The sequence below is a fragment of the Nestor notabilis genome, unplaced genomic scaffold (genome assembly GCF_000696875.1).
Source record: "Nestor notabilis isolate BGI_N333 unplaced genomic scaffold, ASM69687v1 scaffold5860, whole genome shotgun sequence".
NCBI classification, from domain to species: Eukaryota; Metazoa; Chordata; class Aves; order Psittaciformes; family Psittacidae; genus Nestor; species Nestor notabilis.
This window is the reverse complement of record NW_009911484.1, coordinates 33012-60452: the sequence shown is the minus strand read 5'-3', so window position 1 is coordinate 60452 and position 27441 is coordinate 33012. Positions and strand designations below refer to the sequence as shown.

General features: G+C 36.1%; 1 protein-coding gene across 1 annotated transcript in view; it reads right to left on the bottom strand.

Annotated features, from left to right (window-relative positions):
- Positions 1-27441, bottom strand: part of LOC104406102 (laminin subunit alpha-2-like) — a gene marked incomplete at its 5' end in the record, with an annotated part of 129938 nt that overhangs the window by 88534 nt on the left and 13963 nt on the right. The window contains 3 exons of the mRNA XM_010014993.1: positions 19961-20134; positions 21499-21639; positions 24598-24758. Coding sequence (XP_010013295.1) covers positions 19961-20134; positions 21499-21639; positions 24598-24758 — 476 coding nt within the window. The remainder of the gene's footprint in view (positions 1-19960; positions 20135-21498; positions 21640-24597; positions 24759-27441) is intronic.

The window sequence follows — 27441 nt, the reverse complement described above, 5'->3', positions numbered from 1 at the left end:
CCCTGCTCATGGCAGGGGGGTTGGAACTAGATGATCTTAAGGTCCTTTCCAACCCTAACTATTCTATGATTCTATGATTCTGTGTTTTGCTTTAACAGTTACAGTTTAGAAAACTGAATTTTTATTATCTGCCACACATAAACATTTCAGTAATGTACATAGAAGTATTTCTGTAGTGTAAGCCATTATTTACAAATTAAATTCACTATAGTTTCCTTATAGCCTGTTACACGCAGGATGCTGTATCTTAGTTTCATGTATAAACTGAGAAAAATGACGTGATTATTTTTGTGAAATGTTTCACCTGATTGGGACATCTGGGTCTTATTATACAGGGTATCTGACTTGTTTGTACAGGTTTCTATCACAAATCTAATAACAATGGCACAACGAGACTTCCTCTATTGAAGATTATAGGTAAAGTGTCCAGTGCAGACCATAAAAGAAATTTTCAACAGAAATTACAAACTAAGGTACTTTTCATGAATGGGACAGAGGTTTGGTGCCTTTATTTACCTTTTTTTAAGCATTTTAAAATACTTCTTTCAAAACAGAATACTATCAAGTTTAAGTGAGAACTGAAAGAACCCTAACCCCAGTTAATATTAGATGCCTCATTTAGTTTTAGAGATGATATTCCTAGTATCTCTCCTGTCAGGAGGAGGGCATATCCCTAAGATCATGTAGAGTTAGTGCTATGAATTGACCTTTGGGGGAATTTGTCTCCTCTGGTTACACAGGGAGCCATCAAGACTGGCTTGTGAACTTAACACACCAGAATAAAACTAATTATTTGGCAAGGTTTCTGCATTTCCCATGTAGGAAGTTCATTTGATAAGCTATATGGTTAGCCAGCAAATCACAACTGTTTAAACTGCTTAAAACTGTTTTCTCTAGTGATTTTCATCTTGCCAAACAATTAACGTGAAGTTTTTCTACGCTCAACTAGATGTATGTAGTTGTGCTTAACTCCAAAGAAGTTCAGAATATTAGCACAGAGAAAATAGTAACTAAATGAGTCTCTAGGAGCCTCTCCTAAATTCTTCTGGGATTAGTCTGGGAGCCAGTAGGGGTTAGAAGCCATTCTCAAATTAGAGTATAGATGGCACAATTCTCTTTCGGAGGATGAGAGATTTAGGTATTGTAATATAATATAATAATTTTATTAGTTACACTATACTGTTATAAATAGTTGCTATTAATTCAATAACACAGTGTTTCAACAGTATGGCCACACCAGTGGCCTCAAAACTAGTGAACAGGTCCTGGAAATTCTTAATTTATTAATACAGATTTGACCTTAAAGTACCAATGTGAACATCACTTCCGACAATGTAACTCAAAAACTACTTTGTAAACTCCTGGTTTCATTTTCAAAAATACAATCTGCATATTTAAAACTCATTCCATCCAAGTACCATATAATGGTTAAACACAGAAGTTTGTGTGTTGAGTTTTAGCCCAAGTGCCATTTTATTACCCCAGTTTCAGCCTACCGGAATGAGAAGTTAATGATGAAAATTATTGTTAATTTATTAGGCCTCCATTTCTGTACAGTTACAACTCCAGACTCTGCTCAATACAGTATCATTTTACAGTAAAATAAGTAAGCATATGATATTTTAAGAGCATTTAAAAATGTCTAAAGTAATAGTTGCAAGCCCAAGTAATACACTGCGCAAGGCAACTTTTTCCAGACTAACACAGACATAAATTAGTACCATATTGTACACATGTTGTATGGAGATAATATCCTGCCAAGTAGGAAAATGTCATCCTAAAATAGAAAGCCACATGTCCTCAGGATATTGATCTAGCTTAGCTGAATTCTATAACAGATAGAAAAGTAGATAATGTAACTTCAGACATGAGAAGTTATTAAGCAAATTGACTCTTGGAGCAGTACCTAATCCTCAGTCTCTACAGCATGAGAATCTCGCAGGTCAGATTGTTTTCACAGCTCCCATCTCCAAATGCAGCTCAGTGTTGGGAAGGAGGAAAAGCTTGGAAGTGATTAACTTGCTATGGTGCCTGAGTCATGCATTTTTGCACAATTATTTGCTTACTTGCTTCCCAAACTCATAACACAAAAGCCTGACCTCCGCAATTCCCTTTGAACATTTTTGCAAGAACTTTATTTCTAGTCTTAGTGCTCTAGCAGTAATTTCTGCTATGGAGGGTTTTGTTTTCAAGATCATGGTGGTTTAATATCTAAAAGGCTTAGACAGTGACTTAACACACATGTAAAACAAAATCTAACAACAATTAAATGGTTAGACATTTATATGCTTTAGCCTGGATCGTGCAACACAAGAAACAGCAACAGTAGCCTCAGTGGGACTATGTTCATTGACTGAAAACTGGTCATCTGCAACTTGTGCTGTCTACACAAGAATAAAGAAGACAGTACCAGTGCCGAGTAGCTACTGAACTTGTATACAGATAAGAACAAAAATTTCAGCTCCACTTTGAGGACAAGCACTGTCATTTCTATGGTCCCCAGAGAGATGTTTAAAATTTAAGATAAGACACTGGTAAATGAAGTACCTCTTTTCTGCATTATAACCAATGTCAATAGTGTGCAAAATGTCATTAATTCATGGATCTTTAAAGGAGTACAGAGCACTACTGCAGCTGAGGAGCTGATAAGTAAAAGAAGATGTGGGCTTGATCACATACTTTTATACAATTAGTTGTCTGTTGCGTTAAAAGGTAAGAGAATTCGGTAGAAAATAACCCCCTCTGCATTCTAGCTGGTCCTCAGATATTAGAGGGGCTGGGTGCAGCTAGGCTTAGATTCTGAGTGATGCCCAACTTACCACTATCAGTCTAGTTGCATTCAATATATTGAATAATCACTATTCTGGATGCACTAATAGTGCACTGCACTTTCAGTCTAATCATGCTCATGAACTAACACGGCCACACGAAGGATCTGGTCATGCTCAATGAGAGATTTACAAGCAGCTTATTAAAGCAATAGATACAGGTTCTTATGGATTGCAGGTGATAAATACGCTGTCTGCAAAAGCACATGCAAATAATACGGTATACAAACGCGTGACAAAGTTATGAATAATACAGCCTGACTTTAAAGTATAAAAGCAAAATCAACTCTATCTAGAGATTCCTAATTCTTCTGGGGAAGCACTGGATACAGTGCAAGTCTTACCCAAAGGCGTTCCTATGGGGGGAAGAAAGGTCCAGCCCATCAACCACTCCCAGGAGTCAGGGGTAATCTGCTGATGGAATCTTCCTCGACTCGTCCACAATGATGTCTTCCCTAATGCCCCCCACTTCTTGGGCCACTTTTATACTATTTTTCACTTTCAAGGTGGAGCTTGAGTGACTCTCGTCATACATACCTTTATTGTTATTGGCGTAAAATTCTCTCACTTCACTTTTAAAGGTATATACCACAAGAAATTCAAAGAGCATGCTCAGTGAGGGGTGGTCTCACTTTGGGGGCAGGTAGCATTGGAGATGGAGGTGTGTTTTCGTATTAAAATGCATTATAATGAAGCAAAGTTCACACAAAGGATAGCATTTTGTCAAAAGATGACAGACTGTTGGCTCAGGGCAGCAGGTATGCAGCTTATCAGTTTCAAGTACCACCTAGTTCCCACCTCTGCTGGTGTTGGGACCAAGCTTGGCTGCAGAATCTCCACTCCACTCCATCCTCCATCAAGCAATGTTGCCACGGGAACTGCTGCGGAGTGAATTCCTGGCATACCAGGTGCAGCTGCATCTTACCCTGAAAGTCTGGTTTTCCTTTATGTGTGAACAATGCTATACTTTTAAATATAAGTTTAATTTCTAAATCATATTCAGTAATTATTCCACATTGTCCTACAGGACTCAAGTTCTGGGGCAGCAAAAAGCAGGTTTTGGAGAATGCAGTATTGACCTGATTTCTGCAATTGAAGTGAGACAACATAAGGTAGGAAAGATATTTTTGACCATTCTTACTCTTGCATGGTCACACTCAAGAAAAGCCAGAATAAGCTTTGAAAAGTAGTTAACACTAATTCTTTTTTTTCATATCCTTCTATGATTCTACTTGATTTGATTTATTGCTTTCCCTTCTTCGACCTTAATTAGCTATTTTAGTACTGGCTCAGATAACTTTCTAGGTCTCACTGCTTTTTATATACACCAGTACAAAAAGGTAGTGTGTGATACGATCACATAAATTAGAAAAGTAATAACAATATGTTGTTCCTTCATTTGTTTTGATACTAACCTGATTCAAAGAGAGGTTTAAAGATTCTTAATGCCTTAACAGTGAGAACATACAGATTCTAATCACTGCTAACATAACTGTTCTAACTAATTAGCAGAAGATTACAATGTGAAGACAGAAATAACTCATCCCTGAAAAAAAGGGACATTTACAGGATTTTCCTGCAGTATCTTCTCAAAATACTTTCCTTTCTGATCAGTGTCAAATGTAACAGACAGTAATTTATGACATAGAAGAATGAGAAGTAAACACAATAGTCTGTGCTTTGATGTCATGGCAAATACCTCCAGACCACTTACCTGACATCATAAATGGATAGAGCAAAGCAGCAATAAGACCTATTATAAAACTACTATGATTCTGCTTAAAAAAATTAAAGAACATTTAGCAGTGCAACTGAGGCTAGACAGAATACATTTCTATCTATCTCCTGGATTTTCCCTTACAAACCATTTTCAGGAGCAATTCAATATCAAATAACAAAGGTAGAGGGCAGGACACAGTGGAGGCTACCAAAGAACCAGATTCACTGTCCCAAATGAGACCCTTATTTGTTGATAGATCTTCATATAATAAAGGTTTTAATGTGCAGTTAGAATTACTGTAGATCATTAAATACAAAGACACCTCCACCAGTACAGAGGTTCCCAGGCTACAGATTGGGTGAGGTTAAGTATGTGATGAAGTATCAGTACATGCTTGCCTGCTTCTTACACTCTTCCCTTGGCATTTGCTGTTAACCACTGTGCTTAAACAGGTTACTGGGCTGGATGGACTTTCCTCTGGTAGAGTTTAGGTATTGTGTTCTCCAACTTTGTATTTTCCTCAGAAAGAAACAAACAGTTTATGATGCTATGTAAAGAACCAGAAGTATAAACCTTTCTTTCTGTGCCTTATGATCATAATAATAGCTACATACTCAGAAGGTAATGTATTACCACATCCCGCTCTCTCTTTTCCCTGAGGAGCCAAATAAAGCTACTACTTGGCAAGAGTAGTTCTGAACCTGAATCTACGATCTGCCTCTCAGGACAAATTCCTCTTCTCAGAACTGCAGTGTGAACCTTGCTTGCAGTTTACTGCTTTATTACACAGTGTGCTGCCATTTCTCTCAGTATTGCAAGTGAAAGGTTCTTCCTCAGAGCCACAGTAGAATACCTGATTCTACAGAACGGAACACCTAATATAGATCCAGATCAAAGATACATGTTATTATACCCAGTACAGATTGAAGTCAAATGGCGGGATTTTTGCCTTTGATATTGTAAGATACAAAAAATATCCTGTAAATATGATCCATACTCTCTGGCAAAATTATACTTAATTTTCTTCCTAGCTATCCAAATGTGAATTAGGCCACATGCAAGCATGCTTCCACTCTTCCTAGGTACAATTCCCTTACAAACTCCACTTTTTCCTTTTCTCGTCTAAAGAAAACCCAGAACTCAGTAGTATTGTTATATTTTTTAAGAGACAATTTTTATAGACAACTTTAGAGACAATTATAATTGTCTGTAAAGCTTGTGACAATTTGAATTTTCTTGTAGACACCTGGTACAAAACTTAACAAGGAATAAACAAAAAAGATAAATAGATAGATAACAGAAAGAACTTATTAGAAGACCTCTAATGGATAAGATGGAGCTTACAATGACAAAGAAGACCTGCAGACAACTGTTAAGAACCTTGAGAAGTTATAGAATCATAGAATGGTTAGGGTTGGAAAGGACCTCAAGATCAAGTCCCCACCGTGGACAGGGACACCTAGATAGGGTTGCTCAAGGCCCCTGCAACCTGGCCTTGAACACTGCCAGGATGGAGTATTCACAACTTCCTTGGGCAGCCTGTCCAAGCGCCTTACCACTCTCACAGTAAAGTTTGAGGAGCTCAATGAAAAATACTATGTCCTCATAGCTGAAGCTATCTTTCAGGGTGCTTTTATTGTTGCTCTTGATGGAATGTTGAACACTGTCCCAAGCAGATATAATTATTAGGCCTGCTCAAGTCACTAGGTATTCATGCTTTTGTTCACACAGCCAGGATAATAAAACATACCAATTACAAAATGTTTGTGTAATTGCCATTGTGATATGCTGGGATTTCTAGTTAAGTTTATTTGTATACCAAAAAAAAAAAAAAAAAAGACGAAGAAAAGATTCATGGCCTTTTGGGCAGCATTCAAACTATTTTCTTTGTACTTTCAATATTTTATATAAAACATATACATGTACTTCTAATTAAATGGTTAAGACCTTTTTGCTGCAATGTTTAAATTTTCCTTATGGTCCTAGATTGCCCAAAGCACATGCACAGTTAACTGTGTACATAAATCTGTGATACTGTTTACACATTTTTACCAACACAGCTAATGAATAAAATCTAGTTTTAGTGTCCCTCTTATTACGCATTCATTTGGCATTCATTATTTTAACACTGACCATAATGATATCTGATAGGTTTTACAAAGGATGTCATTTATCCTTCCATAAGGATGCCATCATAATTCAGCATAGATGGTAATATATTATGATGGATCTTTTCATTAATAATGTGGATTTTTATCTACATTATCCAATATAATATCAGCTGTATTCAAGCATCAATTAACATCCACTTATTTTAAAGTGGTAGTCACTACCTGCCTAGAGCAAAAATAAACCCTGGTTTGCAACAGAAACTTAAATTCACTATATTCTTCAGGCAAAGTGAACACATTTCAGCAAATAACCAGTGTTTTCCATGTTTTATGAAATGCAGCAGCAGTGGCAATACATGCTGCAGTATTTATAAAAACTGGGCTTTCCCACACTAGAAAACAGCACACTTTAATAGGCCAGAAACTCTGGAACACCATTTTCAAAGACGTGGGTGACTATAATCACTTTACACTTATTTCTGCTGCGGTTTTCCTCTGCACCTCTGAGCATCACAGAACAATCTCAGGTACCTAAATAGAGAATCCAATAGATGGCCTTTCAGCTCTCTGAAGATTTTAGTATTTGAATATGAAACTGTGCTGTAATATAAATTTGTGCTGTAAAAATGTCAGAAGGACTTCAGTAGTGCAGATCAAAATCTGTTTAGACTAATGCCCTCTCTCTAAACATAAGAAATATTTTATAAAATCCCTAAGCAAATAATTTATTATCTTCAACTCAGAAAACCCTGGTTATATTGAAACTGGCCAAAATTCCTGTATTTGAAATATACAGTCTTTTGCTTATGCAGAATATAGCTACAAGTTCTGCAATCTTTGATGCAGAAATCGACATAAAAATGTCACATTCTAAATGGAAATTAATAATATAACATGAAAAATACATACAGAAAACCTACATATCAAAACACTAAAAAAACTGGGAAACTTTGGAAGAAAGCAGAAAAATACTTTTTTATAGATTTACGATACATTTTTACTTTAGCTGCATCCATGAAAAAAAAAAAAAAAGATTTGCTGGTTGTAAAACATTTAATAGATCTATAGAACAACCATCTTCTAAACAGAGCCTGCAGCATTTAGCCATCCAAAATACTGAAAGACAAATTGAAAGAACTATCATGTAAAAACCTTGAGAGGGAAGCAAAAGCACTTTCTTTTTGGAATATACAGTATGTAATCAGAACAAAGTTAATACTCTACAATGGACCTATAGAAGATAGATGAGAATTATCTTCTCAAAAGCAAGTATAGAAAACACTTCATGATACTGGAAAGAAACTAGACAGAGAAACTGCCTAGAGTAATTCTTTCAATGGCTATGAGCCAAGTATATAGAGAGTAGACTGAAAGTACACTAGGGTCAGTAAGAGTATTTATAAATAAATATAACTGAAGGGGAAAGCTGCTGCTTTTATTATTTTAAATAAAGCATGTGAACTTCATCGATTTTTTTTTTTTTCTTTACAAAAACTTGCATTAAAAATTTGGAAGTATTTTTCTTATTTAATGTTACTTTTGTCTGTAATTTTCACAAAAACATTAGATTTGCAACTCTAAATTGTATTCACAGCTGTGTTTTGTCACACATTTTAATACAGATCTCAGAGTTCGCAGTGGGTGCAGTGAATGACTCAGTGCAAGGACAGTCAAAAGATACTCTGAGATTTTGAGAGCTCTTCTGACTCTCCCAGATCTTTCAGCTATCATTTACCTCCTTGAATACTGCAGGCAGATGGATGCTTTGTTTCATGGAGCTCTGGTAAGACTTGGTAATGAGTCTGGTGATTTCCTGATAGGGACATCTACTTTATCATATTCCCGGTGGGAATAAAAGATTTAAACTGCTGTATTTGTTATCAAATGTTAAAACTTTTCTACTATTGCTAGTACCTTTTCAGTAACAAAGGAAGGAAATAGGAGTGACAGGTCTGCAAAGGCACACTGCGGTATATCTCACAAAATTTCCAGTAATGCCAGACAGGCTCAGACATTGTCCAAAATCTGACACAAAGAATCTTACTGCAATTATTCTAACACAAAATTTGAAAAATGTTGTTGGAAAAAGCCAAACCTGTTGTAATGAGGAATTACCAGCTAGGTTTAGTATAAAAGCCTGAGGTTTGTTTAAGAAGTGTTGTCTTGATTATTTCTATATTAAGGTTCCAAGGTTTTTTAATCTCATGGCTAGTTTTATTCTCTAGCATCCTGTGTCATACATTCATATTTTTGTTCAACAGATGAGACAATAAAGCTATTGGTATTCACACATATATGTAGCATATATTTGATATAATACAAAAGACACAGGACAGTGACAAAACCAGGGTTTTGTGCATCTACCTAATACATCATCTGTGAAAGAGAGGAATAATTCACTGGACTGCACATTACATACGATGAATCTCAGCAACAAAACTATAGAAAGTTCTTTCTCAGAAGGACTTTTCACCACAGCAGACTAAACAGAATTAGCTCACAACATTTAAGTAATAAGACACAGCTGACCAAACAATGTATCTATTTATTTGATTAGCTTTAAAGGCATTTGTTGTTACAAATCTGGGTAGGTTAAAAAATGCAGTTTCAGTCCACCAGTTTTATTAGTTTAAACTGCCTAGGTTTATTAAGCTAGGACATCTTGTTTCCATAGCTAATGACAACAGAATACAGAGCTATTTGCTTTGGGTTTAATTTACTTTTTTTTTTACTTTTCTGATTGGGTTTTAGTTTTTTGTTTTGTCTTTTTTTTAATCTTCTGTTGTTTGGGTGTTTTTTTTTAACTTGGCAAATATTTAAAATGACTAGATGTATGTATAGCTCTGTATTGTTGCATTTAATTTAAAATATGTAAGAAGAAAAACTTCCTCTATAATATGACATACTTTGATCACTTCAGGTTCAGAAAAACTTCAAAGGAAATTAAATACTGTGCTGTGGTTTTCTGGAGCATGGGCAATAGAATATTGATAGAAAATGATTGATTACTCTTCACTGTATTTATATCCATTAATATTGCTGGAAGCATGCTACCCAGTTCACAGCAAAGTAAACTTAGAATCATGTGAGCTTTGCCATACTGACTGCACAGTAAAGTATGGACTGCAGCGAGGCATGGCTCACCAGGGCATGCTGCAGGATACCTTCTGGTACGAAGCATAAGAGAAGTGTGAGAGCTGACTGGCTCATTGCATAGCTTAAAGAGCCTTTTATTCCAGGAGTACTCACTCCAAGCCACACTTTCAGAGCAGAATGTAGCTATCTTACGGATAACCGAGATCTGATTTAGGAATATATAAAGCCATTTCTCTTATGCAATTTCATTTTAAAAATTGAGTAACAACCAAAATCTTCTTTCAGGGCAGTAAATTGAAGGTCTGTATCTCTGGCACTTTTAATTAATAAAATACACTTCAAATCCTTGTGGGGGACACAACAACCAAAAAAGCCCAGAAGAAAACTGACACAGAAAGTTGTTAAAACCACTGCCTTCACTGTGAAAAAAGATTTCCTTCTTCCAGAAAGAATTAAACTAATCAAGGAACTGGTCTAGAAGTGTCTAAGTGTTTCATGATATTTCAAAAGCTTGTAATCAAATACTAAGAAATACTGGTAATTAGAGTTCCTCGATGTTGCTCATTTTTCTGAGGAAACTACCTCTGGAAAGTAAATTGTTAGGGCTAAGAGGGCCAAACAAATAAAATAAACTCTTAAATTAGAAAAAAGGATTTACCTGTATCAAAACACAGAGTGCCTCTGGGACTGAAAAAGCCTACAGAATACCAATCAGAAATTCATTCAATCATCTCAGGACAGAGGGGTGGTGCTGCACATATTGTGAGAAACGTTAGGTACTTCTAGCAAAATATGGACTGTTCAGGCAGTCCCATTTAAAAAAAAAAAACCAAAAAAAACCCACAAAACAACCTCACGAAAATTAAGTGCAAATATATTCATTTGGGTAAAACAATCATCTGTGTCTACTCATGCATGCTATCTGCTCTCATTGCTGCCACTCTTGTCAATCTGAAGTTGATAGGTAATGGCCCTATGATTCAGGGAAACTGCTGAAGTGTGTACTCAGGCTTCAGTTTGAGAGATGGGTTCATTTATCATCACAATAAGCTATTACTGCTGATGGGTCACAACTCATTGAAGAGACAGTCAGTCTAATTGGCTCAATTCACTTAGCTCAGGATGTGCCTCAAGGAGACAAGCAGTGCTTTGCAGGTAATATTCAATCACCCAACAAACCACTTGTTTAATAATTCATCACAATTCAGATTGGGGTTCTAGCACATGATTAGCCCTTTAATATGCCAAGTATCTGGTCTTAACCCTTTTGTCTCCTGGGTCTAGGAAGACAAAGGCAAATACATTCTGTACTTAGGGTAACCCTTCTAGAAATTTACTGAATATATAAAATTTCCACTGAAGTTTGCTTTCCAAAGAAATTTGTTGTAGTTAGCTAGAGGATCCCTCTGGAAAATAAAGTCTTTCTCTCATCATTCTCTCCTGCTAAAGATCATCTTACAGTCTGTAAACTTAATAGGAACATAAAGTAATGGAGCTCATTTTGCCTTCTAGAGATTTAATGAAGCAGTATGGGTCCATTCAGAAATCTTTAGCAAATAGGTAATGATAGGGTAGATGAGACAGGGGGAATAATGAACATGAGACACAGGACCTATGGGATTTAAAGGATACTTCATACTCTGTTCAGATGTTAAACCAAAGCATGACTCACAATTTTAAAATTTTTAGAATAATGACTCTATGAAAAGACAAGTTAGAACCAAACCAATAATTCAAGTTTCTGATCACTATTGTGCTACTTTCTTGTCAGTTCTAGTTACCATTTCATTGTTCAATTCTTTGTCAGTATATTGCAGCCATACTGAAAACTTCCTTTGCAACTGCTGCATTGTCAAACGCTTTAAAAGGTTCTATTTCTACCATTACTTTCAATGGTGGTGTGACAGGTTGATCCTGGCCAGCAGCCAAACACCCACCTACCTCTCATACATTCTTTTCTCCCACAGGATGAGGAAGAAATAAAAGGAAGGTGAAAAGAGTTATGGATCAGTGGGAAGGGTTGGAGAGAAAGCCTTCGCACTGTGCAAGCTCTGTTCAGCAAGGGACAAAATACTTGTGCATCAATACAGGTTTAGACACAAATACAACACACAGCACCATACGTGCCACTATGAAGGTTAAATCCAGCCCAGCCATGCCCAGTGTAGATGTTAAAATATTATGTTCATATCAGACTATCTGATGGACTGCCTTTATTTGTCTTTTTCTTATTAAACTAAAATGTACAAAAGTGATATTTTTTATATTTACTTTTTGGATGACTGACTGGAAATTTAGAACCAATGTAATATCACCCCCTGAAAATCAGAGTTTGCAAGGCACTCACACCATAATGGCTGTACCACTCACCAATGATTTATGAAAAAGTCAAGAATATACAGAATTTACAAAATTACTCAATTTTTATTATAATTAGTTGTGGAACTGTTTACTTTTCTACATTAGTGGACAATAAAATAAAATAAAAATTAAAATAAAATAAAATAAAATAAATATTTTGTTGTACTAATATTCAACTTTTTTGTTAATGATAATTGATGTAAAATACCATTAATAAAGTTAGTTGGATTAGATGTCTCAGATCTATGAATGGATTAAAAATTAACATGATATCCATACAATGAAATATGTGCCACACAAATTCACATGCGTATACCTCTTCATTGCATCTGCACACCGGTGACTAGCACTTTGATCAGGCACTTGTGCTACACTGATTTGGTCTTAAAACTTTTTGATGACACAAGGTAAAGTTATTCCATCAAGCTTAGGCAGCAAAACTTAGATTCTGAAGACAGATGAGAAGAAAAGTAATGCTATTTCCTATATGTAAAATGGAAATAATGGAATTTATCCAGCTTGTAGACAAGCTGAGATTGTCAGGTGCTTCTGAGCATGCCAGACTTCAAAAACAACATAGCACAGATTGAAAGTACTACAAATGGTTTGCAGAAAAGGTTGTTTTCCATGTGCACCATCTGAAATTTTCAGTATTTTGCCCTTCTGCATACTGCCTTTTTGATGTGGAAAGCCAAGGTTCAACACCACAAAATTACAAAACTAAAGCTCAGTGGCATCATGCAGTTTTACTGATGAGTTATAAATGAAACAATTTCAATTTCATTCTACTTCAAGTTGTTATAATTAATTTAAACTTAGAGCAAATTATGGGGGGGAGGCAGATGAATCAAACAGAAACAGCAACTCAATTACCCATATAGGGAAATCTAGAAACTGAAAACTACCTCTTTGGGGCTCTCATATTTTGCAAATGACCTTTCAGTAGCTCTTACATATACCCTTTTGGTGATGGGCATATATTCCTTCATCACACTCCTCTGTAACCCAGTGTCAATTAGATGTCTGGACTATAAATTCTGTCTGAATAATAAAAGTGTATAAATTGAGCAAAACTCCAATAAACCCTTTACTTCCAGGTAACCTGTGATCAGCAAGGAACTCCAAATACAATTTTCAAAGCAAATGCTTATTTGCTGAAGAAGTACTTAGCATGCAAAGGCATACAAGAGAAACAAAACTCCTACATATCCTCCCTTTCATAAGCTTCAGTTTTCCTTTGCAGTCTTAATCAACCACTGTTCAATTTAACAATCTTTAGCTTAGGAATCACCATCACAATACTGCTTTGCATGTTGAATAGCTCTCACTACAAATCACCAGATATATTAACTCTTTCCAAGTCAAAGATTTTTTTCCTTTTTCTTCTGCTTTGTAGATCCTTCAGTATTTTAGTATTTGTGATGAGAGATAAGAAGAGTAAGACTTTTCAATCTGGCAAGCATATTCCCCAATCTACTTTCTTCTTCATTATTTCCTAACACCCCTCAGTATTCTTTTTCCAGTATTCATATTCCTTTTTTTGTGAAACTACTTTATTTCCTGCTTGTTTCTCCATTTTTCAACTGCCATTATTGATTAAAACCCTTGCCTTCAAGGCAGACTTGGGTAGGCAGGTAACGCAAAGAACACTTGAGATTTATGAAATAATTTCACCAACAATAAATTTCCTCGTTTCTCTACAGTAGTATAAGATGATTCTAGCACAAAGAAATTAAATGCATCATGGGATACATGAAATACTGCAGTCAGTGGACTCAGCTAGCCAAATTCTAAGCCCTGTTTCAACTCATTTCCAAGGTGCAGAGGCCATAACAGTTTACTGGGCATCCTTAGTTTTCCTTGCAATCACAGTAATGGCTGTACTTGAACTGTCCCAACAGGCTATACAAACATTATTAAAAGCTTTAATGACAAACAAAGTATGCAAAACTTATTTATCTTGGTGGTTCTTGACAGTCATGGGTAGCTGAACTCCAGACAGGACCGTCCTGATACTTTTTATATTTGTACGGGGGGGGTCAAGAAAAATTTGGCTAATCACACCTGTGAAAGAATTCAGAGACATCACCTCCCCCCACCCCGGTCTCATTTTGTGGCGCCACATTGTGATGATATCACAGCAAAGATGTAAATTCTTTACTGTGAGGGTGGTGAGGCACTGGAACTGGCTGGCCAAAGAAGTGGTGAATGCTCCATCCCTGGCAGTGTTCAAGGCCAGGCTGGACAGAGCCTTGGGCAACACAGTCTAGTGTGAGGCGTCCCTGCACAGGACAGGGGTGTTGGAACTGGATGATCTTAAGGTACTTTCCAACCCTGACCATTCTATGATTCTATGAAAGATAAGGAATCTAAACTCAATGTAATGCAAATTAAGTAAACTTAAAGGAAGGATCAGTCAGCTGTGGTTCAGATCTTTAAAATGTTTTGTTCTTCATTTGTATGCCTGCTGTTTGTCTCCCCCTAAATTTGCCTATTATCTCAATTTTTAGGAGTGATAGTGAAGTAAGTGCTAATAAAATAAACAGCACATTTGGTTTAAGTTGAAGACCTCTTCACACTTTTGATGGAGTCTGATTACCATACTGACTTAATTTCAGTCGAAGTAATTTAGACTATGATTTAAAATAAAATTACATTATTTACATTAGTTTAAGGTTTACTTGTTAAAAAATAAAAGCATATCAATAAACTATAACAGCTTTTTATCAGAAGAATGCATTCAAACATGAAAGACAAAAGACACTGAAGTAGCTGTTCTTACAAAAGGTATTTTTCTTTAGGTTCAAATTCATCATTTTAATTTTCTGCCATGTGTTAGCTGTTGACACTAATTAAAAAATGTGATATCTGCAGCAACTGTGAGTAACTTCAGGGGCATTCCTCTGAATGGAGATTTCTTGCATAGTATGTGCTGCTGATGCCTATTACTGTTCCTTTTACAAATATGGATAACATACATATAACTTCACTATTTCCTCCCACTCAAACTTACAGAACTTTAAGAATCAATAAATGTACGTACAAAATTGTTTTTATATGTCATGCCTTATAACTGAGGATCACATTCCCTACTCCATCCCCAATTTACTTCTGCAAGCTTGGAGATGTTCTTCATTACACATTCAGATCTGGGGCTGGAATTCATTTCTGTGCAGAGGGTATAAAAAAGGCAAATTCATCATCAAGTACTGGACTTAATATCACTGCAGACACTTCAAGCACTGCTGTTATGTTACCTAATGGTGGCCTGCTTAGACTTGGACAATCATCTGCACTAGGTAACCAAATCTTCTACATGAGGGCTTAAACTGTCCATATAATCAACTGAAAGAAAGACTTATCTTCTAAAGGTGCAGAAAGGGAGATCACATCAGCCCACTCAAGTTTCACTACTTCATTTCCCTGACAATAAAAGCAATATGGACACATGCTCAAAAAAATCAGTCTTCTGGCTAAACTTAAGGCACAGCTGAGTGTTGGAATTACATAGGCTAGGTCACTCACTGCTTTTTGTGAGGCCACTGAATTTCAAAACAAACTGGTGGTATAAAAATGTAGCTTCCAAACACAATTTAATTTGCTTCTCGTCTATTTATACCAAAATGTGTTAAGTTAGATTTTCTCCCGTTTGAGGCATACAGTAAAAGCAATAAAGTGAATTGTGGATCTATCTAACTCTATCATATCCTGTGAATAAGAAAGTCTTGAGTTCTGAAAACATTGTCATGTTTTCAGAACATAGATGAAGCTTTCTGGATTTAGATGCATTAATAATTTAGGACAATTGATCCTGGCATTTCTGTTCCAGCTGATTACTGTATTATTTATGCGTCTTTATGTTTTGGGTTTCAACTCCCTCCCTCCCCCTGGGAGTTGTAGACCACAATTTGCTTTGCATTATTCTGCCTTTTGCATCAGAATTGCCTAAGAAATGAAAACAAATGGAAGCAAATAAACATAAAAGCCACAAGGACCTGGCTTATGATTATTTTATAATTCAATATTTAATCCTATGAGGTATTCTGGGCAGTCTGCAATAGATAATATGTCACAAAACAAACTGTTCACTCTATTCCAATCTTTAGCTTTCCACAGTAGAGTACTTTTAAAGGACTGATAGATTTTTAAAGTTTGTACATATTGACTACAGGCTTATTACAGTGTCTTCATTTCTGGAGTCAAAGAAACATTGACTTCTATAAGTCAGCAAATAGTTTACACAGCTAATTATAAAAGAACTGGCAAAATAAATGAAGTGACGGTGTCAAGTCAGACAAGTTCCCTTCCTGTTCTGTATGCACAGACTCTGCACAGAACTTTCAGCTATTGTCTTTGTTTTAAGTAGAGGTCAGAGAAAGAACAATGTATCCACCATATGGCCGCTTCAGTCTACAGAGTTGACAAACACCATGTGCTAGAATGTTTCCAAGAGATAACAAACTCTTTTATCCAGGCATCTTTTGCTTTAATTTTCTATGTACTCTGCATGAAGGACCAAGTCACATTAACTTTACTTACACTGAATGGGATCATGCTGTACAAATAGTTCAAATGACTCCTGGTGCAAGAAACTTCTTGGTCTGAGTAAAATCTGTCAGTAAGCAAAGAGTGTTTCTGAGCTGAGGGGTTTTAGGGCTTCTGCCATGTTGTTTGCAATCTGAGCAATGGCAGCACTAATATCTGCTCAAAACCCAGATAGAAGGGTTAGAGCAAACGTATTATCTATTTTCTGTATGACTGCTGGGTGTTGAGACCTAACAATGTTCAGAGACCTGGATTCTAGGATGGCCTCCACCTAAAGGCTGAACTAACCTGTGAATGTCAACCAAGGCGAGCGCTCTAACCATCTGAAAGATTCAGGGTGCATCTCCACCTTCATGGTTAAAGCTGGCCTTTAGCAGGGAAAGGAACAAAAACACTACAGCAGCAGAGAGACTTTCTGTAAGCAAAGATGGATGTTTCCTCATGGAATCTTAAGGGCCTCAGTTGCCCCTCATGTATGAGTGTGATGGGGGAGAAAGACTTCAGATGTGCTCCACAGCATGTTTTCTTTTGGCTAATAGCTTCTATTCAGAATACAAATTATCAAATTGCTTTTTGCTGAGGTGTCAAAGAGGCAGAGTATATAGATAATTCCGGCTTCTGTAACATCACAGACACCTAACCCTCTCACACTGACTTTAAAGAAGTGTTCCACATCATCCTGCTGAGCTTGATATCTAATTTTTAATTAATTTTATACTTTTCTTTCACTGCTCTAATCAAACATTACCAGAATGTAACTCATAACACTTTCAGAAAAGTTTATAAAATATTTTAGTATGGACTCAAGTTTAAAATAAACTTACAGATCCATTGTCAAAACAATTTAAGAAACTGTTAACAAAAACCAAATGGGGTTTTCAAACACCTGAAATGTAATCAGAGTTGATAGAATAAGACAATTTTTCAGTAATTAGAAACTCAAGAAGACCACAAGTCCTCATGATTGCTGCAATCCTTACTTCAGTAGGCTATGGTAAGGCAGGCAGGCAGGAAGATAAACTGTTTTATGGTACCTACTAAAATCGTAATACTAGCCATTTTAAATCTGTTCTTCCAAATTATCCACTAGATATTTTATTTCTAGAAATTAAATTCCTCCAATTACTCCCAAACGTATTCTGTATCAAAAACAGTGTTAAATTTTTCACTTCAAATGCATGTTATATAGTCAAACAGGTGAAATATCTGGATTTAAAAAAAAAATTCTGAGTTTGTAAAACAAAGTTAAAGTTTTGGTAGCAGCATATACATTTTTAAGACTAAAAGGAGGTGGTGATGTTAAAGTAATTTGCCCGTGTTCTTGTCCCACTCTGACAAACAAGAATCCCCTACCATCTATAGCCTCGTTAGGTATAATGTGTCTGTAAGGACACAGTCAGACACCAGTATCACATAGGCTAGTGCCACCCAGATCTAGGCAAAAAAGAAAGAGCTGAAGGCTGCACACTCAGGAGCATCCTATTTACGCTTTTCTCATCCAAAAGAACATTTGGAGATGGACGTAAAACAAGTAGATGGCATACGTATTGCAATCAACATTGTGAAGGCATATGCACAACATGCCAAATTTAAATTAAAAGAATTATTTTAAATAAGCCTTTTGAGCTGTATTGGAAAACTAGGAAATGCAGGATGGTTACTACTTTTTGTTGTTCAATTTAAGAGCAATAATTTTAACAGTAAAAAGGAAAGGTAGTTTTCTGTGACACAAGGTTTATAAATTGCAATAGATGTGTACATCTTGATATAAGATTCCTAAATTGTTCTCTACATTTCCTAAGACAAAAATTGTTAAAGAAGCTTGCCTGCTCTGAGATACCGATTATTCTACTGTAACCCAGCTGGCAATCACTCTCAAGTAAGGATGTTTTTATGTAGTTTCAGATATTTGGTTTTATCAATTTTCAGCTATTTAGAGAAATGTTTTACTGATTTTACAAATAAGGACTCTCAATATCCTATTTCTATTTCCCTTTCCATAGCATAAATCATATGGCCTAAGCATGTCATTATGACTATAGTTTACCTAATGCAACATGACAGTTACGATGTACTGTGGTAATTTGTGAGTGCTTTCAGTATTATTGTAGTATCAAAATTTTATATGGTTCAGTTATTAAGGCAAATTGCTTCATCCATATAGAGATACCTGACAGCAACCACAAAGGGCCTCCAAATTATACTGAAAAAATATCTTCCATGTTCAAATAATTTGTGCACATTCTTACCATTATTTTGCTCACTTTCCAGGAAGAAATTCTGCCTGGAAAAGTATCAGTTCATATCTCATGGTAAGTTCACCAGACATGGAAGATTACAGAAGAAACTCTCCCTTGCCTACTCAATGAGCCTGACAATTTACGGCCATGAACAGGATGCCCAATTCTTTGCAATGATGCTATTTAGTTTCAACATGCTCACTTACCTTCTGTCATGTTGATTTTCAGCCAAGAGGAAGGAAAAAATAAGAGGTTGACTAGCCTGAAGAGACTACAGAGGAAAATGTGCTCAAGTGCATTAATGTTAACATTTCTGATAAGTTTTAGCATATTTAGGGTTACAGTAAATGGAAGGCTGTTTAGCTTTCTTCACATTTAGAACTCATTCAGTCCTTGATTCTACTCTCTGGAAAAAATAAGACTTTCATGAAGGTATTGTGTATGATAGCAGAAAATCTAATGGTGAGAAGCCTGACAGTCAGACAACTAAAGCATCCAAGACTTTAGAAAGCAAATATTTGGAATTAACCTGCAGGGCATGAATATGTGTGTACATGCATGGACACATGCAGACTTGGATTAGAACTGGCACAGGGCTCACAACAGCAATTTTCTGAGTTCTAGGGCAGGGAGCTCCCCACACACAAGTTTCTTGCCAAACATTAAAGTTTTGTAACACACCCCCACAACATCTGACACACATATCTCTGAAAAGCTGATGAGAGAACTGTTTTTCAGAACTGAGGACAAGAGAACAGGACAAGCTGAATGACAGACCAGCTAATTCATTCAAAAAATAATGCTGTGAACTATGTAGACTTCTCTAATACTTAACAGGAGAAGCCCAAAGACTCAAGGTCAAAGATTCTTAGTTAATTTTCTCTGCTTAACATCTTGCCTCACAAGGGTGCTCCATAAGCCTGATTCCTTTCTGCTTGCAATTTTGCTGGTCAAATAGCTATCCAATCTAATCTTCCCTCAGTTCCACCCCACTTCAAAGCCTTACTTCTTTTCTCAAGAAATCGAATTAGCGTTTAGGCAAGTACCATCGGCACTTACTTTGTTGCCCAAATAAGAACTAGGTGCACTCCAATAATAAGTCTGTGGTAGTACTTTTCGTGCAGCCACGTTGCTGATGCTATATTGCTGACGTCCACCAAATCTCTTCTGCATGAGGGTAACTCTGATGAGACCTGGTAAGTCAGTCAGATACCAGCCATTCATGTCTTCTATCTATAACAGAAAAACAAGACAAAACAAAACACATCACAGTGAGAAACAGGACACCAGTCATGACATCAGTCATTTCAAAAGTTAGAGCCTCTCATTCTTCCATTTTTAAAAAACTGATTATATGATTAAATCTGTTGAGGAACAAAGGAAACAAAGTAACAGCAAAAATTTCTCCTGTTATACATGTCTGGGAGTTACAAATGCTGAGTAGTTTGAATTAACTGCAAGTATTTGCTTTTTCTGCTTCATATGGTCCAGAACAAGGAGAAAATTCTATTGTACACACATATGCATAAGAATATCTCCAAATACTATACCAGTTTTCAATAAATAATATTAGTCACAGAGGGTACCGAAGGGGAGCTGACAAATGGATATGCAATTTCTGATTGCTGTAGACAGTATAATTTGTAATAATTTTTAGTTCTAAACCTTACAACTTGAAAAGTCAAATACACTTATTTCAGGAAGCCACAGCAAAGCTGGAAAGCACCAGAACTTGAATTTCTGAAATCCCATCATGAATGAATCACCAGAGAAGAGCACACTGTTCATACAAAGCTTCTGACGCCCGGATACAAGCAGAACAATAAATTAGTTCAGCCGTGGGATGAAAGATTTTCCAGATGCTGGCATGTAAATGAGCACACTAGGCATATACAATTTTACTCGCAGACTTCCAGCATACCAATACAACCAAAACCAGGAGCTAATAGACCTGGAACACAGTTCCCAAACTCTCTCTACAGACATGAATATGTAGTATACACCCATTACAGCAGATTCAGTGTCTGAGTTTTGTCAACTTATTTAGAGTATATTTGCAGGCTAAAGATTTATTTTTTTTTACAAGACAAATAAGAACAGTAGGTTCATCTCCCTTTGACATCCTTCCCTGGGAATGCAGTATGCAAAAGAAATCCACTCAAAATGCCTCCTGCAAGGCATCCCTTTTTCTTACATAACGTATGTGTTGTACATTTAATGTTTAAAAATCCTTAATTATTTCAGGTCTAGAAATTTAATAATTACCTGGAAAAGAGGTTGCCCTATAGATGTGTTGCATTTAACTCAGGACTGATTATGTATGCACAATCCAGGACTGTGTTTATGTAGATTTTTTTACTTCATTTTTACTGCTTCTTTTGCATTTTTTATAGATTTAACTGCACTTTTTCAGAACCTTCTCACAATTAGGAGAAACAAAGGTTATAAACATTTTCATCTTAATAAATTAAAAATATATGGGGCATAAAAGAACATGCATGATTTTATAATAAGATGAACTCTGTGACAATGAACAGCGACAACACACAAAAACACAAACTCAGTGACATGTACTGATAGGGTATGATTTTTCTTACACTTCCATAGGTAAGGTGAGAGTGTGTGCAGATGTTTGTTTTCCCAGAGCAGAAACACTCCTCACAGCCTTTGGGATTATTCTGCTGCAGATTGAAGAAACCTGGTTTGCAGCGATCACAGTTTTCTCCTTCAACATGTTCCTGTAAATGCAATTACAATATTGCTTGAGATCACCAGCTTTATACTTTGCAGGAGAGTACAAATGCAGGATTATAAAGACATTTATAGGAAAAACTATTTTTTTTTGTGAATATTAGAAGTAACTCCCCTACACAGTAAAAGTTGCTTTGGCTGCATGTAAATAACAGGACACAGGATGCATGTTGCAAAAGGCTCATGTTATGGTACTGGTTTAGTAATTCAGTATTTTTCCCCCAAGATAGCCCAGAAAATTCTTTCCCTTTCAAAAGTGTTATATACAGTTTTTTTAATCCTGGAGACAGTGCTTTATGGTATGTACACAGGACCATATTGTTGGCTGCATGTCAGCAGAGAAGACATTATAAAAAGCCTGCCCACACTGTGTAGTCTATGATTGCTTGAAACATGCAGCTCTGAAGTAAGTTCACCAAAAGCCATTTGGTAGCCTCCTGGCTAAGATCTAGCAATGATGGAAAAAGCAGGGCAAAACATGTGAAGGTATGGGGAGAAAGGATAGCACACATAGATCAAGAGAACAGTGAGGGGGGAGAGGTAAGGACAGATATAGAAGGAAATGAAAATACAAATAGGTTTTCACCACTGATTATAAAGTAACAACAAGTGTAGCAAAATATTTTCTGTCTCTGTTGCTGAGCTGTATTTATGATTGCCTTCAACAACATCATGTAGACTCTGCTCAACAAACTAAAAATCTTTTTAATACAACTCAAGTCTATCAGTCAATTACTTTTAACTTCAACATCTCATTAATTCTTGAAATTAATGAAATGATGTATTTCTACATTTCATACGTGAGAAAATGTATTTCTACATTTTCACGAGCAATCTCAGGATTAATCAATGCATATTATTACCACAGATATGCTGAAACAACCCATCTACTCATGCATTATATGAAAAATAATGTGGGTAACATTTGGGAACTCACAGACACATAAATGCTGTCATGGCCAATTTTAGAAACCAGAATTATGAACACTGGTCGCAGAAGCGTGGTATTATGGTCACAAAAGTGTCAGACCTTGCTGATGTGCTTAGTGTATGCAGTGAGGGAAGAGGGAAATAAAAAAAGACAGCTGCAAAGCAAAAACATGTGTTTAAATGAAAAGTTGCCCTACTCTGCAATCACAAGTACATCATCAGTGAGTAAAAACTGTATAATTCTGTTGAGTAGGCAGCAAATTCAGTGAATAACTCCAAGTTGGAAAGGAGATTCAACCTATCCTTCAGCCAATGAAGCAATGTTTCCACAGCCTCATTTATTTCTGAATACTGTGTTCAGTCCAGTTTTAAATTATGTAAAGATGAGACTTTGAGAATATACTTTCAGAAAGCTCTCCGAGATAATTAGTGGAAAAAAAATTTACACTTGTTCCCCACCGTTCTGTACCTTAGTTTACTCTGGTTAATGGGGTAAAGATAACAATCTAATGCTCGCTTTGTTGCAGTTTGCTGCTTACGGTTAGAACTGCTTTCCAGCAGTCAATTTCCTTTACAAGAAAACTAGCTTTAGTAAATTTAGAGCTCATCATATGTAACTGAAAGATGTGATTAAAAGAAAGGAAGCATTTTTTCTAAGACCTATTATTAACCAGACAGCCAACTTTCTTCTTCATATGGAGCATAACTAATCTGATGATTTCAGTGTCCCTTTGACCATAATCTGCTTTGATTTGAATTTGAAAATAGGTAGTGAAAATAAATGTGTATGTATGTGTCTCAGCTGTCTGAAAATGGTATCATTTTTCTCGCACAAGCTCTTAAAAAGGAATTAGAGTAGCAGAAAGGACATAAAGTGTATATAGTGAGAACTCTCTGGAATAGGAACAATTATCTCAATTCCATGTTTGTTCATTTTGGTCTGATTGTGCTAACAGGTCAATTTGGCATTATACAAATAATGTCATAATAATAAGAATAATGAAGCAATAGTTATTTTCTATTTATATTTAGATTTTTATATTTACTTATAATTACGTATATTTTTGTATATAGATAACACCTTCATCAAAGCTCCTTTTCAAGTCAGATTACAGCAAAAGAGCCCCTTTTCTGATCTTCTAGATTTGATAGCTCAGGAATTTGGACTGTGATATGGATAGACTTTATTTCTGACAAGAGCATGTGACTGTTACATAAAGTGAGGATAAGGTAAATTCTCTGAGTAGATTTCAGCACTATTCAGCTATCACACCAGAGCTTTATGTGTGCATGCAGCATGAACTGATAGATTGAAGTATTTTTTGTACATTTGTGTATTTAAGGATGTGATGTAAGTCTTTTTAAATTCAAATTTGTGACTAATTTTGTCAATTAAATGCTGGAAGGAAACTCCCACAAGTACAACACAGAAAAACTGACCCACAATACAGCAAGTTGTCCTTTGGGCATATTCTCAGTCACTTACTAAACCACGGCACCACTATTTCTAAAGCATTTCTAGTAACTAGGTATTTTTTAAGAGGTAATGTAATATCAATATATAATTTGGTGGAGACCCTAATGTCCCTAATGACAACTCCTAACAGGCAGCTTTATTTTTTGTTTTAATACTTCATCAATTCACCACATTTTCTTTTTGAAGTCACATTACAGTTTAGTTTTAGAGCTCATAATACTTTAAACATAGAGTTTCTGAGTAGATGAGGATGGGAGTTTGAAGCAAATAACTCACAGGCTTCTTAAGTATCCCTTCATTACTGATTTCTAAGGACTTTTATGACAGCAACAGTCTCCTAGGTACCTATGCTAATTAAAGTGAGTTCTGGGATGACACAAGACAATATAAGACATTACAGGACCAAGAACAAGTGTTCTATGAGAAGTGAGTAGCATACATATTAAAACATCTAGGGAGGACAGTGTAACACTATTGTATGATAGCTTTCAATATCATTAGTATCTTCCGACAGCTCGGAAGAATTTGACATCCATACCTTGCAGATGCAGGGACCTATGCAAGGGTTGGCATTTGCACTGCCTTGCAGCGAGCAGTTGCAGGGCAGGCATTCAGGATATCCCATATAACCCAAGGCACACCTATTGCAGCTCTCTCCTGCATAGCCAGTCTTGCAGTGACAGAAACCAGGCAACATATCTATGGGAAGAGGGAGAAAACATGAGACATGTTTGATTCATCATTACTACTACTATCAGATGTGTTTTAGAGTGCTAAAGCAACACTTTTGGTAGACATAACATAATGGCACTTACTGTGGATCAGACCACATGCCTATTAACTTAGTATCCTGTCTGAGAAAGGCTAGAATAAAGCATGCAAGAATACAGCAACCATATAGTAATCTGAATTCTGAGCTTCCAGAAATACATATATTAGAGATCTAAACTGAAATGTATCCCTATTTCCTTGCATCTAACAAGTCCCTGATAAACTCTTCCTCTAGTTCACCTAATTGCCTTTAAACATACTTTTATTTTCAGAATCCATAAAGCTCACTAGCAGCAAGTTCCACAATTAGCCATGTGCAGTGTGAAAGAAAGCACCGTGTTAAGCCTGTATTTATTGCCCTCTAGTTCTCATATCACAGGGCACAGCAAGTACCTATTCCCTACTCAGTTTCTCCATGTCATCTGAGATTTCAATATACCTCTGTCATATCCCATACGACATTTTTATTTCATATGCCAAAACCTCCTATTTAATAGCTCTTACACAGAAACTGCTTCCTATGGCTGAAAATCTGTCGTCCTCTTCATTGTTTCCAGTTCTTCTAACCTATTTAAGGAGAAGGGAGTCCATATTTTGGACCTATAAATGGTTTGATAATTTTTTTCAGTTTTGTTTTTTAAACACCAGTAATATTTCTTTAGGCTCTATTGACCTTTTTGACTACTGCTGACCCAGCATTGAGCTGATACACCCAGGGCACAGTCCAAGGTAATTCTAAGAACTTTTTCACAACTGGTAGTGCCTAATTCAGAAGTGGCTGCAATGAATGTACAAGTAGAAGTACTTTTCTCTGTGTTCTACTTTTCCTTTAATTGCTATAGAAATTCATCAGTTATTTTACTACCCTGCCACTGGCTATCTTGAGATCTTTCTGAACATTTTGCAGTTCTTTCATTTTTTCTATGCTGAAAGATTTTGTACTTGCTAACTTTGCCACCTTCCTACTCATCCCCTTTCTAGGTTAAGTATGAGTATTTTCAACAGTTCATATTGATCATCACTGTGAAAATGGTCCATTTATTCTTTTAACCAAGTACTAAGCACTGAAAGAGCCTTTCCTCCTTATTCTATTACACTTTCTTTCATGGTCTTTGTGAAGAATCTTGGCAAATTTTTTGAAAATCAAAATACAATATTAATCAAATGAGCCTTTGTTCACATGTTCATTGAATCCTTCAAACAGATTCAGAAGGCAGACTGTCTGCTACAAAAAACCTGATCTTCAGTTTTACCTATTTTTGCCACAGTTCAGAAACAGTATAAACCATTTACTGTAGTTCTACTAATTTGCTTGGTACAGGAGGCAGACCTTCTGATTTTAGTTTCCTGGAACTCTCCACCTTTCTTTGAAAAACTGGATAAACAGCTTTTATTTATGTAATACTTATGTCAGTTTTTAAAAGTTTTATAAATTGTATTTAATACTTCAAGCAACTCAATTTTCAACTACATTCAGAAGCCATGGATACATATGATGTATGCCTGATGAATTTTTATTCTTCTTTTATGACCTTACTCTAAACCTGACACTTCCGTTTGAGACAGTTCTTCTGAATGGTCCCCATGAACAGACTCCCAAGTGGGAAATTCCCTAATCTCTCCTATTCACTGATACAAAGAATTAATCTAGCTTTTCTGTTGTGACCTTTTCTTTCTTGAGATGTCTGGTTATAACTTGATTATACCATAACCATATTTAACTCCTACTGAATTTGAATCTCTTGCAGTCTTTCTGATTCTGATTTATCTGAAGTACTTCTTAGCAACATTTAAGCACTTAGCAAGTTATTCCTTAAATTTATGTACATGTTACTAAAAGCATGACTTTCCAGAATCTGTCGCCATTTATGTCCTTTTCTATTAGATATAATTTCTGCTTTTCAGGGAGGTTCTTTTTTATTGTTTAAATAGATTATTTTTTGCTAGTTTAATTGTATTGCTTGAATCGTTTTGAGCTAGAGGAATTAATCTTCTCTGAATGTCTAATACGTAGTCTATAAACCCTATGATTGCCATTAGCAATCTTGGATTTTTATTTTTAAAGGTTTTCTTGGTTTGATTAAGTTGTTTTTAGTGAGGCCTTCTCATTCCTGTAAGAATGCTGAATTTGACTGCCCTGCAAGAGGAGAGAGAGTTTTAAACCAGTTCTTCATGCGTAATTCCAAAGGTGCTTCTCTTTTTATGCTTTCTCTAACTAGTTGTTTGAAGCAGCAGTCACTTACAGGAGTTTTAAATTATATTATCTGTTAATCTATACAGAGATGAAATTAAATCTGTCTTCTCTAGCCTTGCAGCCTCTTTGATCTCCTGCAGTAGATCATATTGACTGCCACTTTCTTGATCTGTCTTAATTATATACAGACTCTCAGTGCATGAAATTTCTGTGTTCCTTACTATCATGAAACCATATGCTCCGTGGGTTTTGATGCTGTGGTCCAGCTGATTCTCAAATTTCTGAGTTACCTTCCCCTCACCTAGCCGTTAGTGAGGGCCCACAACACAGCAGGACTCAGGCTTTTTTGCAATCTGGGTCAATGCATCCTAGTTGGACAACCTAGAGAGAAACTTCTTTTCCTTCCAGGTGCACATA